Genomic DNA, 14353 nt, shown 5'->3' with positions numbered 1-14353 from the left:
TGTGGGGCAAGGATGATTCTGAGAAAGTTCTGGGCTGATTCCTAACCTACACAGGAGATCCTGGTCAATGACCTGAAGAGAGCTGGGACCACAGTTTCACACATTACCATTAGTAACACTACACAGTCATGGATTAAAATCCTGCAACGCACACAAAGTCACCCTACTCCCGCCCAGCACATGTCCAGGCCTGTTTAAAGTTTTCCAATGATCATCTGGATGATCCAGAGGAGGCATGGGAGAAGGTCATGTGGTCAGATGAGACCAAAATAGAACTTTTTGGCATCAACGACACTCAGTGTTTGGAGGAAGAAGAAGGAGGAATACAACCCCAAGAACACCATCCCAACCATGAAGTATGGTGAGGGAAACATCATGCTTTGGGGATGCATTTCTGCAAAGGCAACAGGACGACTGCATCGTATTGACGGGAGAATGGATGGGGTCATGTGTCTCGAGATTTTGGCCAACAACCTCCTTCCCTCAGTAAGAGCATTGAAGATGGGTCCATGGCTGGGTCTTCCAGAATGACAATGACGCAAAACACACAGCGAGGACAACTAAGGAGAGGCGCTAGAAATCCCATTCTCTATGCTGTAACATCTGGCCACTGAGTTTTTGATGCTGCATAAATACACAGCGTCAAAACCGCAGCAATTCCAGATCGTGGACACGTACCCCAAAAAAATAAAATACATGAATGTAAATTGTATCTATGCATAAAGCTAACCATTGTTTTCTCGTGACATATTGTACTTCATGTTAGTGGTAAAATTTCATTCAAATAACTTGCGTTTATTTGTAAAAAAAAAAAAACGGAAATTTGGCGAAAATTTCGCAATTTTCCAACTTTGAATTTTTATGCCCTTAAATCACAGAGCTATGGCACACAAAAAACTTAAGTAACATTTCCCACATGTTTACTTTACATCAGCACAATTTTGGAACCAAAATTTTAAAAGTTGATCAGCGATTTCTCATTTTTGCAACACCATCACATCACATTTGAAGTCACTTTGAGGGGTCTATATGATAGAAAATACCCAAAAGTGACACCATTCTAAAAACTGCACCCCTAAAGGTGCTCAAAACCACATTTAAGAAGTTTATTAACCCTTCAGGTGCTTCAGAAATTTTTTGAATGTTTAAAAAAAAAAAAAAAAAAATATGAACATTTAACTTTTTTTTCACAAAAAAAAAAAATTACTTCAGGTCCAATTTTTTTTATTTTACCAAGTGTAACAGGAGAAATTTGGCTGCAAAAGTTATTGTGCAATTTGTCCTGAGTACGCTGATACCTGATATGTGGGGGGGAACCACTGTTTTGGCGCATGGCAGACCTCAGGAGGGAAGGAGCGCCGTTTGACTTTTTCAATGCCAAATTGGCTGGAATTCAGATCGGACGCCATGTCACGTTTGGAGAGCCCCTGATGTACCTAAACAGTGGAAACCCCCACAAGTGACCCCATTTTGGAAACTAAACCCCCCCCAAGGAACTTATCTAGATGTGTGGTAAGAACTTTGAACCCGTACAATTAAAAAAATCATTTTTTCCACAAAAATTCTTTTCACCCCCAATTTTTATTTTCCCAAGGGTAACAGGACCCTAAAAGTTATTGTGCAATTTGTCCTGAGTACGCCGATACCCCACATGTGGGGGTAAACGACTATTTGGGCGCATGGCAGAGCTCGGAAGGGAAGCAGCGCCATTTGACTTTTTTGGCTGGAATTGAGATTGGACACCATGTTGCGTTTGGAAAGCCCCTGATGTGCCAAAACAGTGGAAACCCCCCAAATTACACTACTTTGGAAACTAGACCCCCCAAAGGAACTTATCTAGATGTGTGGTGAGAACTTTGAACCTCCCAGGGCTTCACAGAACTTTATAACGTACAGTCGTAAAATTAAAAAAAAAAAAAAAAAAAAACACTTTTTTTCCACAAAAATGATCTTATCACCCCAAATTTTTATTTTCCCAAGGGTAACAGGACCCCAAAAGTTGTTGTCCAATTTGTCCCGAGTAGGCTTACAACCCATATGTGGGAGAAAACTACTGTATGGGCACACGTCGGGGCTCGGAGGGGAAGTTTTGGAATGCAGACTTTGATGGAATGGTCTGCGGGTGTCATGTCGCGTTTGGAGAGCCTCTGATGTGCCTAAACTGTTGAAACTCCCCACAAGTGACCACATTTTGGAAATTAGACCCCCTAAGGAACTTATCTAGATGTGTGGTGAGCACATTGAACCCCCCCCCAGTGCTTCACAGAAGTTTATAATGCCCGGGCGTGAAAATAAAAAAATCATTTTTTCCACAAACATGATCTTTTAGTCCCCAATTTTTTTATTTTCCCCAAGGGTAACAGGAGAAATTGGACCCCAAAAGTTGTTGTCCAATTTGTCTTGAGTAAGCCGATACCACATATGTGGGGGGGGGGGACCACTGTATGGACACACATCGGGTCTCGGAAGGGAAGTAGTGACGTTTTGGAATGCAGACTTTGATGGCATGGTCTGCGGGTGTCATGTCGCGTTTGGAGAGCCTCTGATGTGCCTAAACTGTTGAAACTCCCCACAAGTGACCACATTTTGGACACTAGACCCCCCACGGAAATTATCTAGATGTGTGGTGAGTACTTTGAATCCCCAAGTGCTTCACAGAAGTTTATAACGCCCAGGCGTGAAAATAAAAACAATCATATTTTTTCCAACAAAAATGATATTTTGCCCCCAATTTTTTATTTTCCTAAGGGTAACAGGAGAAATTGGACCCCAAAAGTTGTTTTGCAATTTAACCTGAGTAGGCTGATACACCATATCTGGGGGTAAAACACTGTTTGGGCACATGGCAGAGCTTGGAAGGGAAGGAGCACCATTTGACTTTTTCAATGCAGAATTGGCTGAAATTGAGATCAGAAGCCATGTTGCATTTGGAGAGCACCTGATGTGCCCAAACAGTGGAAACCCCCAATTCTAACTCCAACCCGAACCCCAACACACCCCTAACCCTAATCTCAGCCCTAACCCTAATATAAAAATGGAAATAAAAACATTTTTAATTTTATTATTTTTACCTAACTAAGGGGGTGATAACGGGGGGTTTAATTTACTATTTATGGTGGTTTTTATGCTTGGCAGCTGTCACACGCTAAAAGACACTTTTTATTGTAAAAATAGTTTTTGCATCACCACATATGGAGAGCTATAATTTTTCCATATTTTGACCCACAGAGTCATGTGAGATCTTATTTTTTGTGGGACGAGTTGACGTTTTTATTGGTACCATTTTCGGGCACGTGACATTTTTTGATAGCTTTTTATCCCGATTTTTGTGACGCAGAATGAACAAAAACCAGCATTTCATGAATTTCTTTTGGGGTGGTGCGTTTACACCGTTCCGCGTGCAGTAAAATTGATAAAGCGGTTTTATTCTTCGGGTCAGTACGGTTACAGCGATACCTCATTTATGTCTTTTTTTATGTTTTGTCGGTTTTATGCAATGAAAATAATTTTATACAAAAAATAATTATTTTTGCATCGCTTTATTCTGCGAGCTAACTTTTTAATTTTTTCGCTGATGATGCTGTGTGGCGGCTCATTTTTTGCGGGACAAGATGACGTTTTCTGTGGTACCATGGCTATTTATATGCGTCTTTTTGATCGCGCATTATTTCACTTTTTGTTCGGCGGTATGATAATAAATCATTGTTTTTTGCTTTGCTTTTTATTTTAATTTTTTTAAGGGGTTTGCTAAAGGGGTTAACTAATGGGACAGTTTTATAGGGCGGGTCGCTACGGACGCGGCGATACCTAATATGTGTACTTTTATTGTTTTTTTAATATTTTAAAAAAATGAATTTATTAGGGAATTTTTTCTTTTTTTTTTAATTTATTTAGCGATTATTTTTACACTTTTTTTAACTTTATTATACTGTCCAGGGGGGACATCACTGTCATGTGACAGATCAGCGATCTGTCACAGGCATTGAAGCAGACTTCCTCATGCCTGTGCTTTGCAGGCAGTGAGGAAGCCAGCTCGCTGCAGGCCCCCGCCATATTGGATCCGGGGACCTGCAGGGAAGGAGACCCCCGCAGCAGCGCTGCACATTGCGCTGCTGTGGGGGTTGCAGGTAAGCATGGAGGGAGCCCCCTCCCTTCCGATGCTTCCCTAAACCCCCGGTACACTGTGATCGTGTTTGATCTTAGTGTGCCAGGTGTCAGCTGTGATAATCAACCCTACGGGAGGGGGGGGGGGGGGGGGGGGGACGACGCCTCTGATCGCTTAGACGTACTATCCCATCCACGGTCATAGGGGCCCGGGTACCGTGGACGGGATAGTACGTCTAATGTCGGGAAGGGGTTAATGGTGTCAATACAAGTAATATAAAGAATTTATTCTGATAACTTACGTTTTATGTCATGGTGGATCACATTTTTAGAATGAAGGAAATCAAGACCCTTTAAAATATGCTTGGTGACCCAGATAATTTCGAATTCCCGCAGGGGCCCACAGCTCTCCAGTTTTTCTAGCACAGATCCTCCGTCTCCGGCCTCCATGTATAGGTGAACCATGTTCTCGGATAGGATGGCTCCATACAACTCGGCAATATTCTCGTGCTGGAACTGAACCTGAAACTCCACCTCTGCTGGTTTGAACTGCTCCACCGGGATCTGGAATAAAGACACAAAAAAATAAATATGCTACTAAATAAAAAGTATTGAGTTTTGCTTGAAATTAAAGGGGTCAGCTTCTGGATAGAAAAACTGAAGCAGCCACAGTACCTAACCAGCAGAGCAGTCCCTTCATTCTTAGGATCAGAGAGGGTCCCGGAGTAATAGGAGTGCCACAATTTACATATAAAGTGGTAGCCCAACTAAAGAATATCCCACCACTGCCTAGGATTGAAAAAAAGCAGCCTTTACACAGCATTGCCCATAAATTCCCCCCTAAAATGCTCTAGAAATATAGAAATTTGAGTCATCCTCTTGTATTAAGTCATTCTCTTCAGCCATCCTTGGTCTCTTCTTTTGGCAGAAATGTAACTTGAACCTTCAGGCCCATATATAAAAATCTGTAACCGAGCCTCTGCCAATTTTAGGATTATTGGCAACTATGCCATAATAGGCAAATTCAGGCATGTTCTCCTCCAATGTATACATAAATCTCACCCCAGAGCGGCATTCCTACATACCGTATATACTCGTGTATAAGCCGACCCCCCCTAATTTTGCCACAAAAAACTGGGAAAACTTATTGACTCATGTATAAGCCGAGAGTGGTGCTGCACAAGGGTTAATGGTGGTCCAAGAAGATGCTCCATAGATAAAACCCCCCATATGCTGCGGCACAAGGGTTAATGCTGGCCAGAGAAGATGCTCCATAAACACCCCCCATATGCTGCTGCACAAGGGTTAATGCCGGCCCCCCAAGATGCTCCATAAATACCCCCCATATGCTGCCCCATAAGATGCTCCATAAATAACCCCCATATGCTGCTGCACAAGGGTTAATGCTGCTCCATAAGATGCTCCATAAATACCCCCCATATATTGCTGCTGCACAAGGGATAATTCTGGCCCAAGAAGATGCTCCATAAATACCCCTTATTTGCTGCTGCTGCTGCAATAAAAAAAATAAATAATATAAAAAAAATATAAAAAAAAAAAAAAACCACAAACTCACCTCTCTGTCGCTGGGGACCAGGTACCGGTGTCCTGAGCCACCGGCACTGGCGATATTTACTGGTCCCCGTTCCATTGCCGTCCATCGCTGTATCTCCCGGGTCTCTGCAATGACGTTCAGCAGAGGGCGCGCACTGACTACGTCATCGCGCCCTCTGCTGAACGTCACAGCAGGAGGACCCGGAGACACAGCGTTGCACGGCGATGGAACGGGGACAGGTGAATATTGCTCTGCCCCCGTCATACTCATCCCCTCCTGGCACACGGTCTTCTCTGCAGCTCCTGCTTCTCCCTCGATCGTCTTCTTCCTGCGTTCAGCGGTCACGTGGTACCGCTCATTAAACTCTTGAATAAGCGCATATTCATGAGTTTAATGAGCGGTACCACGTGACCACTGAAAGCAGGAAGAAGACGACCTACGGAGAAGCAGGGGCTGCAGAGACGTGCCAGGAGGGGAGAGTATGGTCTCTGACACCCTGCTCCCCCGCCGACCTCCGGTATATGACTCGCGTATAAGCAGAGAGGGGAACTTTCAGCCCAAAAAATGGGCTGAAAATCTCTGCTTATACGCAAGTATATATACACAGTAATTCTGCCGGTTCCTGGGTCTCTACTGGAGGAAGGGCTTGATCACCCCAAGGCCTCATTCACTCGTCAGTATTTTGCATCAGTATTTGTATGCCAAAGCCAGGAGTGGAACTCGCAGAGAAAAACTATAATTGTAAGATTGACACCTGTTCTGTATTTTGGAGAAACTCCTATTTTTGGCATACAAGTTGAAGCAAAATACTTACGTGTGAATGAGATGTTCTATTAAAAAGAAAAAAAAAAAAAAAAAAGGGGTTTGATACCCGCAACCCAGAAACATATCAGTAGAACACATCTTCCTATGAATTGGCCCCAGTACAGCACTACAGAATATGTGGGCACAGAAGTAATTAAAATTGATTTATGGTTATAAAATTGGGATTGGAGCGCGTCATGGAACATATAGTAACATCTAAACTTCCCTGTACAGCGAACAAAAGGAACAATGATTATCCTATTCACACAGAGGAAAGAATTGTGCATGACGCATGAAGAATCCGATAGGATCTTATTTTAGAAACGCTTCACAGTTGAACAGTCTGAAAAGTTTAATTTTAGTAACTAATAAAAAGGTCCAAAAATATCATAAAAACAACAAAAAATTCCACTATGTGGGAGCAATGTTATCCGGAACAAATAGCCTTAGGCAACAGCAACGGAGAGCGGGTTTGCCAACAATGTGGCGTTTGTTTTGTTACTAGGATTGGTGGTTAAAGAATAACTAAACCTTCCTATTCTTTATGTTACATGACTATTACCGCCCTTTTAATTGGAAGCAGATTGATGTGGGTCCTGGTCCTGAGACCCCCCATCAATAGCTTCAAATCTCTCCGGGAGATTCGATCAGCTCCTGCCCGAGTGCTCACACAGACAGTGGTAGACTTTGCTAAAAGCAGATTTTTTTTTTCAAACGGGTATAAAAAAAAAAAAAAGTTACGGTATATGAAAAAGCACTCCCCATCACCAATCCCCACTGCTCCTTCTTATTCGGTCACCCAGACCTCGCCGGTCTCTACTTTTGACACACCCCAGAAACGCTCGCTCAACCCATCAGTGGCTGTCGCGGTGACGCGTCTCAGTAAGTGATTGGTGGAGCGGAGTCTTTTGAACAGTTCAAGTGTATCCAGACAGGAACAGAATATGGAGGCCAGCAGGGACCGGGAGGCTATGCGGGATCAGTGAGGATAAGAATTGCTTCATTCATTCTTTTGAATACATTTTTTATTAGTTGGACTACCCCTTAAATTAAACTTGAAGAGATTGTACCAAAAAAATATTCTAAAGGATATAATAAAAGTTAGGGTTGTGAGAAACTTGGTCTCAACCAACTATGGAGATGGCTTCTCCTGCATGGTCACATATCACTAAAATTAACTGATTTTTAAGGCTTCCTATGAAAATAAAGGGTTTGTCTCCAAGGGATAACATGTCTCCACATTTGTTATGAGGACGCTACAAACAGTGGATTCTCCACTCATTACCCTTTTTGAGGCAGAAGGGAGAAATCTTCTGGTGGAACCAAAGTGTCCATGAATTACATGGTTGGCCAGTTCACCTGCCAGATCCCACCTGTGCATTATAAAGTGTCTAATGATGGATGGATCAAGGTTATTACAGGGTTCCCTCGGTATTACATACCAGTTTACACGCCATTCTTTTCCTTGTCTGTACATCCTGCGCCAGATGAACTTTACCAAAGGCTCCTCTAGGAATGAATTCGGAACCGATGCTTTTATAGGTCATCTTCCATGGAAACAATAGCACATCGGTGTCCTTCTGATATCGTCCATTTCTTATTGTAAGCATCTGGAAACAAAAAAAGAAAACTTAATCCACATCATATATCAATGAGTAAATGATATCTACCATGTCAGTGGATGTAGGGGTCACTACTCACAGTAGCCAAAATGGCGCTAATGCTAACTACTAACAGTAGTTAAAGGAGTTATACAAAATCAGAACATTGCTTTCTTCCAAAACTGTGCCACAGCTGCCTACAGGTGATGTGCGGTATTGCAGCATAGCCACATTCCCATCAACACAGTCAAGCTGCAATTACAGACACATCCCATGTACTGGTGAGGCCATGAAAGCAGCCACGTTTGCTTAATCCTAGACCACCTCTTTAATCTGTGCCCTGATGTCAGATGTATATGAACATAAGGATGAGTGACCTCATGGAGATCAACATCCAACACTGCGGAGACACCATCACATGTTTCTCAACGCAGTGATCTAGAGCAATGCCCCCATCCCTTATGGGAAATATGCAAAAGCATGTAGATCAACAGCCGCGGAGACACCATCACATGTTTCTCAACGCAAACAATGACTAGCCAGGTCTTTCCCCGGGAAGGAACAACCACGGGAAGGGCAGTCTCCAATGAAGGAAACCACCTATGCCAAAACATGGTATCCATCCACAGACAGCTGTTTCGGGGTATTGCCCCTCATCAGTGTGGAGTAGGAAACTGCCTAGTAGGAGCAATGCCTAGTGAAAGGCTATGAACATAAGGATGAGTGACCTCATGGAGATCAACATCCAACACTGCGGAGACACCATCACATGTTTCTCAACGCAGTGATCTAGAGCAATGCCCCCATCCCTTATGGGAAATATGCAAAAGCATGTAAATCAACAGCCGCGGAGACACCATCACATGTTTCTCAACGCAAGCAATGACTCATCCTTATGTTCATAGCCTTTCACTAGGCATTGCTCCTACTAGCCAGTTTCCTACTCCACACTGATGAGGGGCAATACCCCGAAACAGCTGTCTGTGGATGGATACCATGTTTTGGCATAGGTGGTTTCCTTCATTGGAGACTGCCCTTCCCGTGGTTGTTCCTTCCCGGGGAAAGACCTGGCTAGTCATTGCTTGCGTTGAGAAACATGTGATGGTGTCTCCGCGGCTGTTGATTTACATGCTTTTGCATATTTCCCATAAGGGATGGGGGCATTGCTCTAGATCACTGCGTTGAGAAACATGTGATGGTGTCTCCGCAGTGTTGGATGTTGATCTCCATGAGGTCACTCATCCTTATGTTCATAGCCTTTCACTAGGCATTGCTCCTACTAGCCAGTTTCCTACTCCACACTGATGAGGGGCAATACCCTGATGTCAGATGTATGACCTAAGTTCTTAGCTTCGTAAGTATTATCCGAGATCCCAAAAATCACAGCTCTGTAAGAAAACACAAATCGTCTCTGAATATAAAAATGGGGAAGAAAAACTCAAAATGAGTAAGAGATAAAGTAAAAGTATGTGAACTGTGGAGGGTCGTATAATGGTAATTACCACTTTAATGACATAGGTAATATTATCTACAATTTATGTCTTGATATATTTGCAGTTTTGACCCATCTTTATTATTATTCTGTACAGTCAAATAAAGTAAAAAATAATAGGGCAGTGCTACATGGAAACTGAAAGCAAGTTGCTGTTGATGGATCTGCATTCTGCACTATTAATTCTCTGAATACAGATTGGTGTTCTGCTAACTATGGGCCCTTACATATCTTTGTGAACAATGAGATACCGTATATATATTATTCAGACCCCTTTAAATTTTTCACTCTGTTTCATTGCAGCCATTTGTTAAATTCAAAAAAGTTCATGTTTTTTTTCTCATTAATGTACACTCTGCACCCCCATCTTGACTGAAAAAAACAACCCAGAAATATAGAAATTTTTGAAAATTTATTAAAAGAAAACTGAAATATCACATGGTCCTAAGTATTCAGACCCTTTGCTCAGTATTGAGTAGAAGCACTCTTTTGAGCTAGTGTTAAGGAATTTGCTCTTCAGACCTTCTGGGGGCATCACAACACAGTATCAGACCCCAGTCAGAGGACAATAAAACTTTCACACTTCTTATCTATGAACTGTTCCAATATTTATGCCTAATCCCTCTCCCATAATGATAATTCTGCTTCACATTACTTGTCTTATCTATTGCATTATTTCTGTGCTGTCTTGTGTATAAATAGGTGATTCTTCAGATGTTGTATTATTCTATCCCTGAAGAAGAGACCTGAGTAGTCTCGAAAGCTTACAATTTGTTAGGCTAGGTTCAGATTGCATTATGCAGCCCGTTCAACGCATAGCGATCGCGTTATGCTATACCCGCTGGCGCAGATGAATCAGCGTTAGCGGTGACGGAGCCTCAGATGCTGCAGCCCGCGTCCGAGGCTCCATCACAAAATGACGGCACATCAAACGCGTGCCGCTTTACAGCATGCGTCGCGATGCGCCACATAATGGGGCTCAATGGCAGCGTTAACGGACTGCGTTACACCGCATTATGCCACGGTGTAACACAGTCCTTCTAACGGACTGCCTAAACGCAATGTGACCCCGGCATTACCATCTTTTCAGTTAGCCATTAAAAAGGTATCAATCACTGAGGCCTCTCAATCCTGAATATTTTTAGATTAATTACAAAAACACGTAAATAGCTCCACTGACTATAACGCGAATGTGTTCTATCAATGAAAATCAATACTTGAAGACCATACGTGACTCATGGACGCCTGAATGATGCCTTCTAGATTGCAGGAGGGGATGAGTGCAGGGTTTGTACCAAGATGTATGGTGGACAAGGGAGGACGTGTCTCAGAGGGCACAGAAAAACTGCTATAAACGAGGAAAGTACACGAATAATTAAGCACGTGCAGTATGAAAGCTGTGCAGATACATGAAAGAGAGCAAAGACAACACCACTCTGGATACACAATGAACTCACATCCAGCCTATATTACTGGTAGGGACACTCGCACAAGAAAAAAACACTGATTTCCCAGTGTCTCCGCCGCTGCTCCTGGTATGTGACATTGAGTGTGTTGCTGGCATCACGTCAATAACGTGGCAGTCAATTTGTAAAACTCAATGGCCCTGAACAGAGTATTCAGTATAGACAATGCCAGCTCCGGGCTCACTGATTGGCTGCAGCCAATGTCACATACCGGAAGCAGTGGTGCAGACTCTAGCGGGCCCAGGAAAGGCGAGTACAGTACGTTTCTTTGCTTTATTTTTTTTAATAAGATATATTTGACAGGGAACAACCCCTTTGATGCGGCCTTTTGCATCCCTGGGCTGTACATATGCAGAATAATAGTTGACAGAATGCCTAGTATCTGATCGTACTGAGCGTGATGTAACATGGAGACTAACAGGTTGTTCTTCTACTGTGCGTTTACAACACGTTACTACCACTTACGCAATAATTCAACAGGACATTATATGATGAAGATAAGCTTTGTGACCCGTCCTGCGGGAACGCCGTGGTCGGGCGTGGTGCACAGAGGATTTAGCAGCAAACACGCCATAGAACGAAAGCTATTCTATAGGAACATGACATCACATGTAGCTGTTATTACACAGGCACATTAACATCCTCCTCAAAAGCTAATGACTAATAGAAACCAAGGTTCTGATTGAAAAAAAAACAGAAACTAAACAGCATAAAAATATAAATAAAAAAGAAATATCCCATAGAATCAAGCTTTGTATGGAAATTAGCACAGCTCCCTCGTGGTACTAAGGAGGAGATCATGTGAAAAGGACCATGAAACCACGGGCAGTAATAATGAAAAACTTAGCATTTCTTCCTTAAAGACAATACCAACCACCTCCACAGGCTTTGCGTGATTTGGCAGCTCAGCCCCATTCACTTCTATGGACAAGCATGGCAAGATTTCTGACTGAAAACAACTATGTTTGTCCAATTCTGAACAACCCCTAAACCTAATTTTAATAGCCCGATTAGGTTGGAGGAAAGAATAGTATCAGTATGCTAGAAAAAATATCTTAAAGACCAACATTTGTCTGCTGGAAGTTTCAAAGGGATCAAATTATGAGCATGGGATGTCAATTTAGACTTTACTGCAATTTTACCAAGAGCTAATCAAATACAGAGGTTCAGTTTGGTTAAAGGGATTGTCCGATGAAAAGTCATCACCTGTTCATAAGTTGGGTGATAACTTGTTAAACCAGTGTGGGGGTCTCACCGCTGGGACATGAACCAATTTAAAGGACAAGGTACTTTTATCCCCATTATAACTGAGGGGTGGTGCCCACCCTCAACCACTGCTCCATTCATTCCCTATGGAGCCGAGGAGCGCTGTTTCTGGCATCCCCATAGAGAAAGAATGGAGTGGCGGTCACGCATCTTACCTGACGCGTCATTTTGTAATGGGTGTAAAAGTTCTTTGCCATCTGCCAATCACTGCAGGTCCCAGTGGTGGGGACAACCACCCATCAAAAAGTTGACACCTATGGGTGTTAATTTGTTTTCACTGGACATCCCTTTAATTCACATTGGTAGCCAATATTTAAAGCAACCCCGTGCTAATCGAGTTAATGTTCCATCAAGGACTTTCAGATATTGGCCAAAAATGGAGACAAGCTACTAATTTCAATGGGCACTGTGTGATGCAGTATATATTTATACAATGGCGTACATCAGCCATTGACTCCTATTCTAAAAAAAAAATACCGTAGATGTATACTGCATGGTTTAGTTTTGCTATCTAGGAAAGCCCAGTAGTTTATGCTTATTAATACAAAATTACCCCAATGCATAATATTATTGGAAATGCCAATTAGACTCTCCTAGCAGTTCCTTCTGGGTTCATTGAAGACCATATACATTTGATGTGTGTGTCTGGAATGTTTCCAGAACATAATTTGCACATGGAAAAAAAAAAAAAAAAAAAAAAACGTGAGCAGAATCTAACTGGTGCTTAAAGGGATTTTCCATTTAAAAAAAAAAAAAAAAAAAAAAAAAATGCATAGCTAAAGCTTTATGAAATGGTAAGATAGATAAATGACGAATATACTACGAGGGGCGATCCAAAAGTAATGATAATCGGTTATTTCTATTGCACACAGAAATTAAAATAAAATGTTTTCTTCTCTCTTAGGTACCCATTAGTCCAGGGGGGGGAAAAAAAAAAAAAAAAAAAAATCGCTTAAATAGGCCACGATTCAAGGGAGCTACATTCATTTGAATATGAACTGCCAAGGAGTGAACATCAAAATGGAAAAAAAACGAGCTCAGAGCTGTCATCAAATACCTCTGCTTGAAAAAAAAATGTCTACCAAAGACATACACAGCGACTTGGTGGAAACTCTTCTCCTCCATATTCCACAGTTGCACGTTGGACCAAGGAATTTAAGCTGGGAAGAACATCGACGGAAGATGAACATCGCGAAGGACGCCCATCCACGTCCCTCAATGAAGAAAACGTGAAAAAAGTTGAAGTTGTGTTGGCAGATCGAAGAGTGACTATCAGGCCTGTAGCTGAGGTCACAGGGATCTCATATGGCAGTATTCAAAGAATCCTTGCAAAAGAATTGCATATGAGAAAGGTCTCCGCGCGTTGGGTGCCAAAAATGTTAACCGACGAGCAAAAGAAGAAACGAGTTGACATTTCAATAGCAAATCTCGAAAAGTTCCAAGCAGACAAGGAGAATTTTTTGTCACGTTTTTTGACCATGGATGAGACCTGGATCCACCACTTTGATCCCGAAACGAAACAACAATCGATGACATGGAAACGAGCCGACAAACCGACGCCGAAGAAATTCAAAGTGTCAAGCTCAGCAGGGAAGGTTATGGCGTCCTTTTTTGGGACGCTGAAGGAATTATTATGGTGGACTATTTGGAGATGGGAGCCACTATTACGGGCTCCTACTACGCAGAACAAATAAGAAGATTGCGGGAGGCTATCAAGGAGAAAAGGCGCGGCAAACTGCGGGCTGGAGTGCTGTTTCACCAAGATAACGCACCGGCTCACAAAGCTGCAGTTGCCATGGCTACTATTCAAGAAGCGGGCTTTGAACTGGTGGAACACCCCCCCCTATTCGCCAGATCTAGCCCCCCAGTAACTTCTTTCTCTTTCCTCGGCTCAAGGAACACCTTCGGGGCAAGAAATTTGACAATAGCGACGTGATAACCGCTGTTGGGGAGTTTTTTGAGGGTCAAGATCAAGAATTTTTTTCGAAGGGAATTCTAAGTTTAGAAAAGAGATGGACTAAATGTATAGACTTGTTAGGAGACTATGTAGAAAAATAAAAAAAAT

At 42.5% G+C, this 14353-nt stretch overlaps 1 protein-coding gene across 2 annotated transcripts in view; it reads right to left on the bottom strand.

Moving 5' to 3' along the window:
* MAP3K8 (mitogen-activated protein kinase kinase kinase 8) overlaps nt 1–14353 on the bottom strand; it is a 41366-nt gene that overhangs the window by 13696 nt on the left and 13317 nt on the right. For both annotated transcript variants that reach the window (XM_073581714.1, XM_073581712.1), the window contains exons 3-4: nt 7906–8073; nt 4407–4668 (exon numbers count right to left, since the gene is read on the bottom strand). In XM_073581714.1, the coding sequence (XP_073437815.1) occupies nt 4407–4668; nt 7906–8073 (430 nt within the window). The remainder of the gene's footprint in view (nt 1–4406; nt 4669–7905; nt 8074–14353) is intronic.

Source organism: Dendrobates tinctorius, unplaced genomic scaffold, assembly GCF_039654945.1.
Source record: "Dendrobates tinctorius isolate UK_male_01 unplaced genomic scaffold, ASM3965494v1 ptg000070l, whole genome shotgun sequence".
In the NCBI taxonomy this organism is placed as follows: Eukaryota; Metazoa; Chordata; class Amphibia; order Anura; family Dendrobatidae; genus Dendrobates; species Dendrobates tinctorius.
This window is presented reverse-complemented; position numbering and strand designations above follow the sequence as displayed.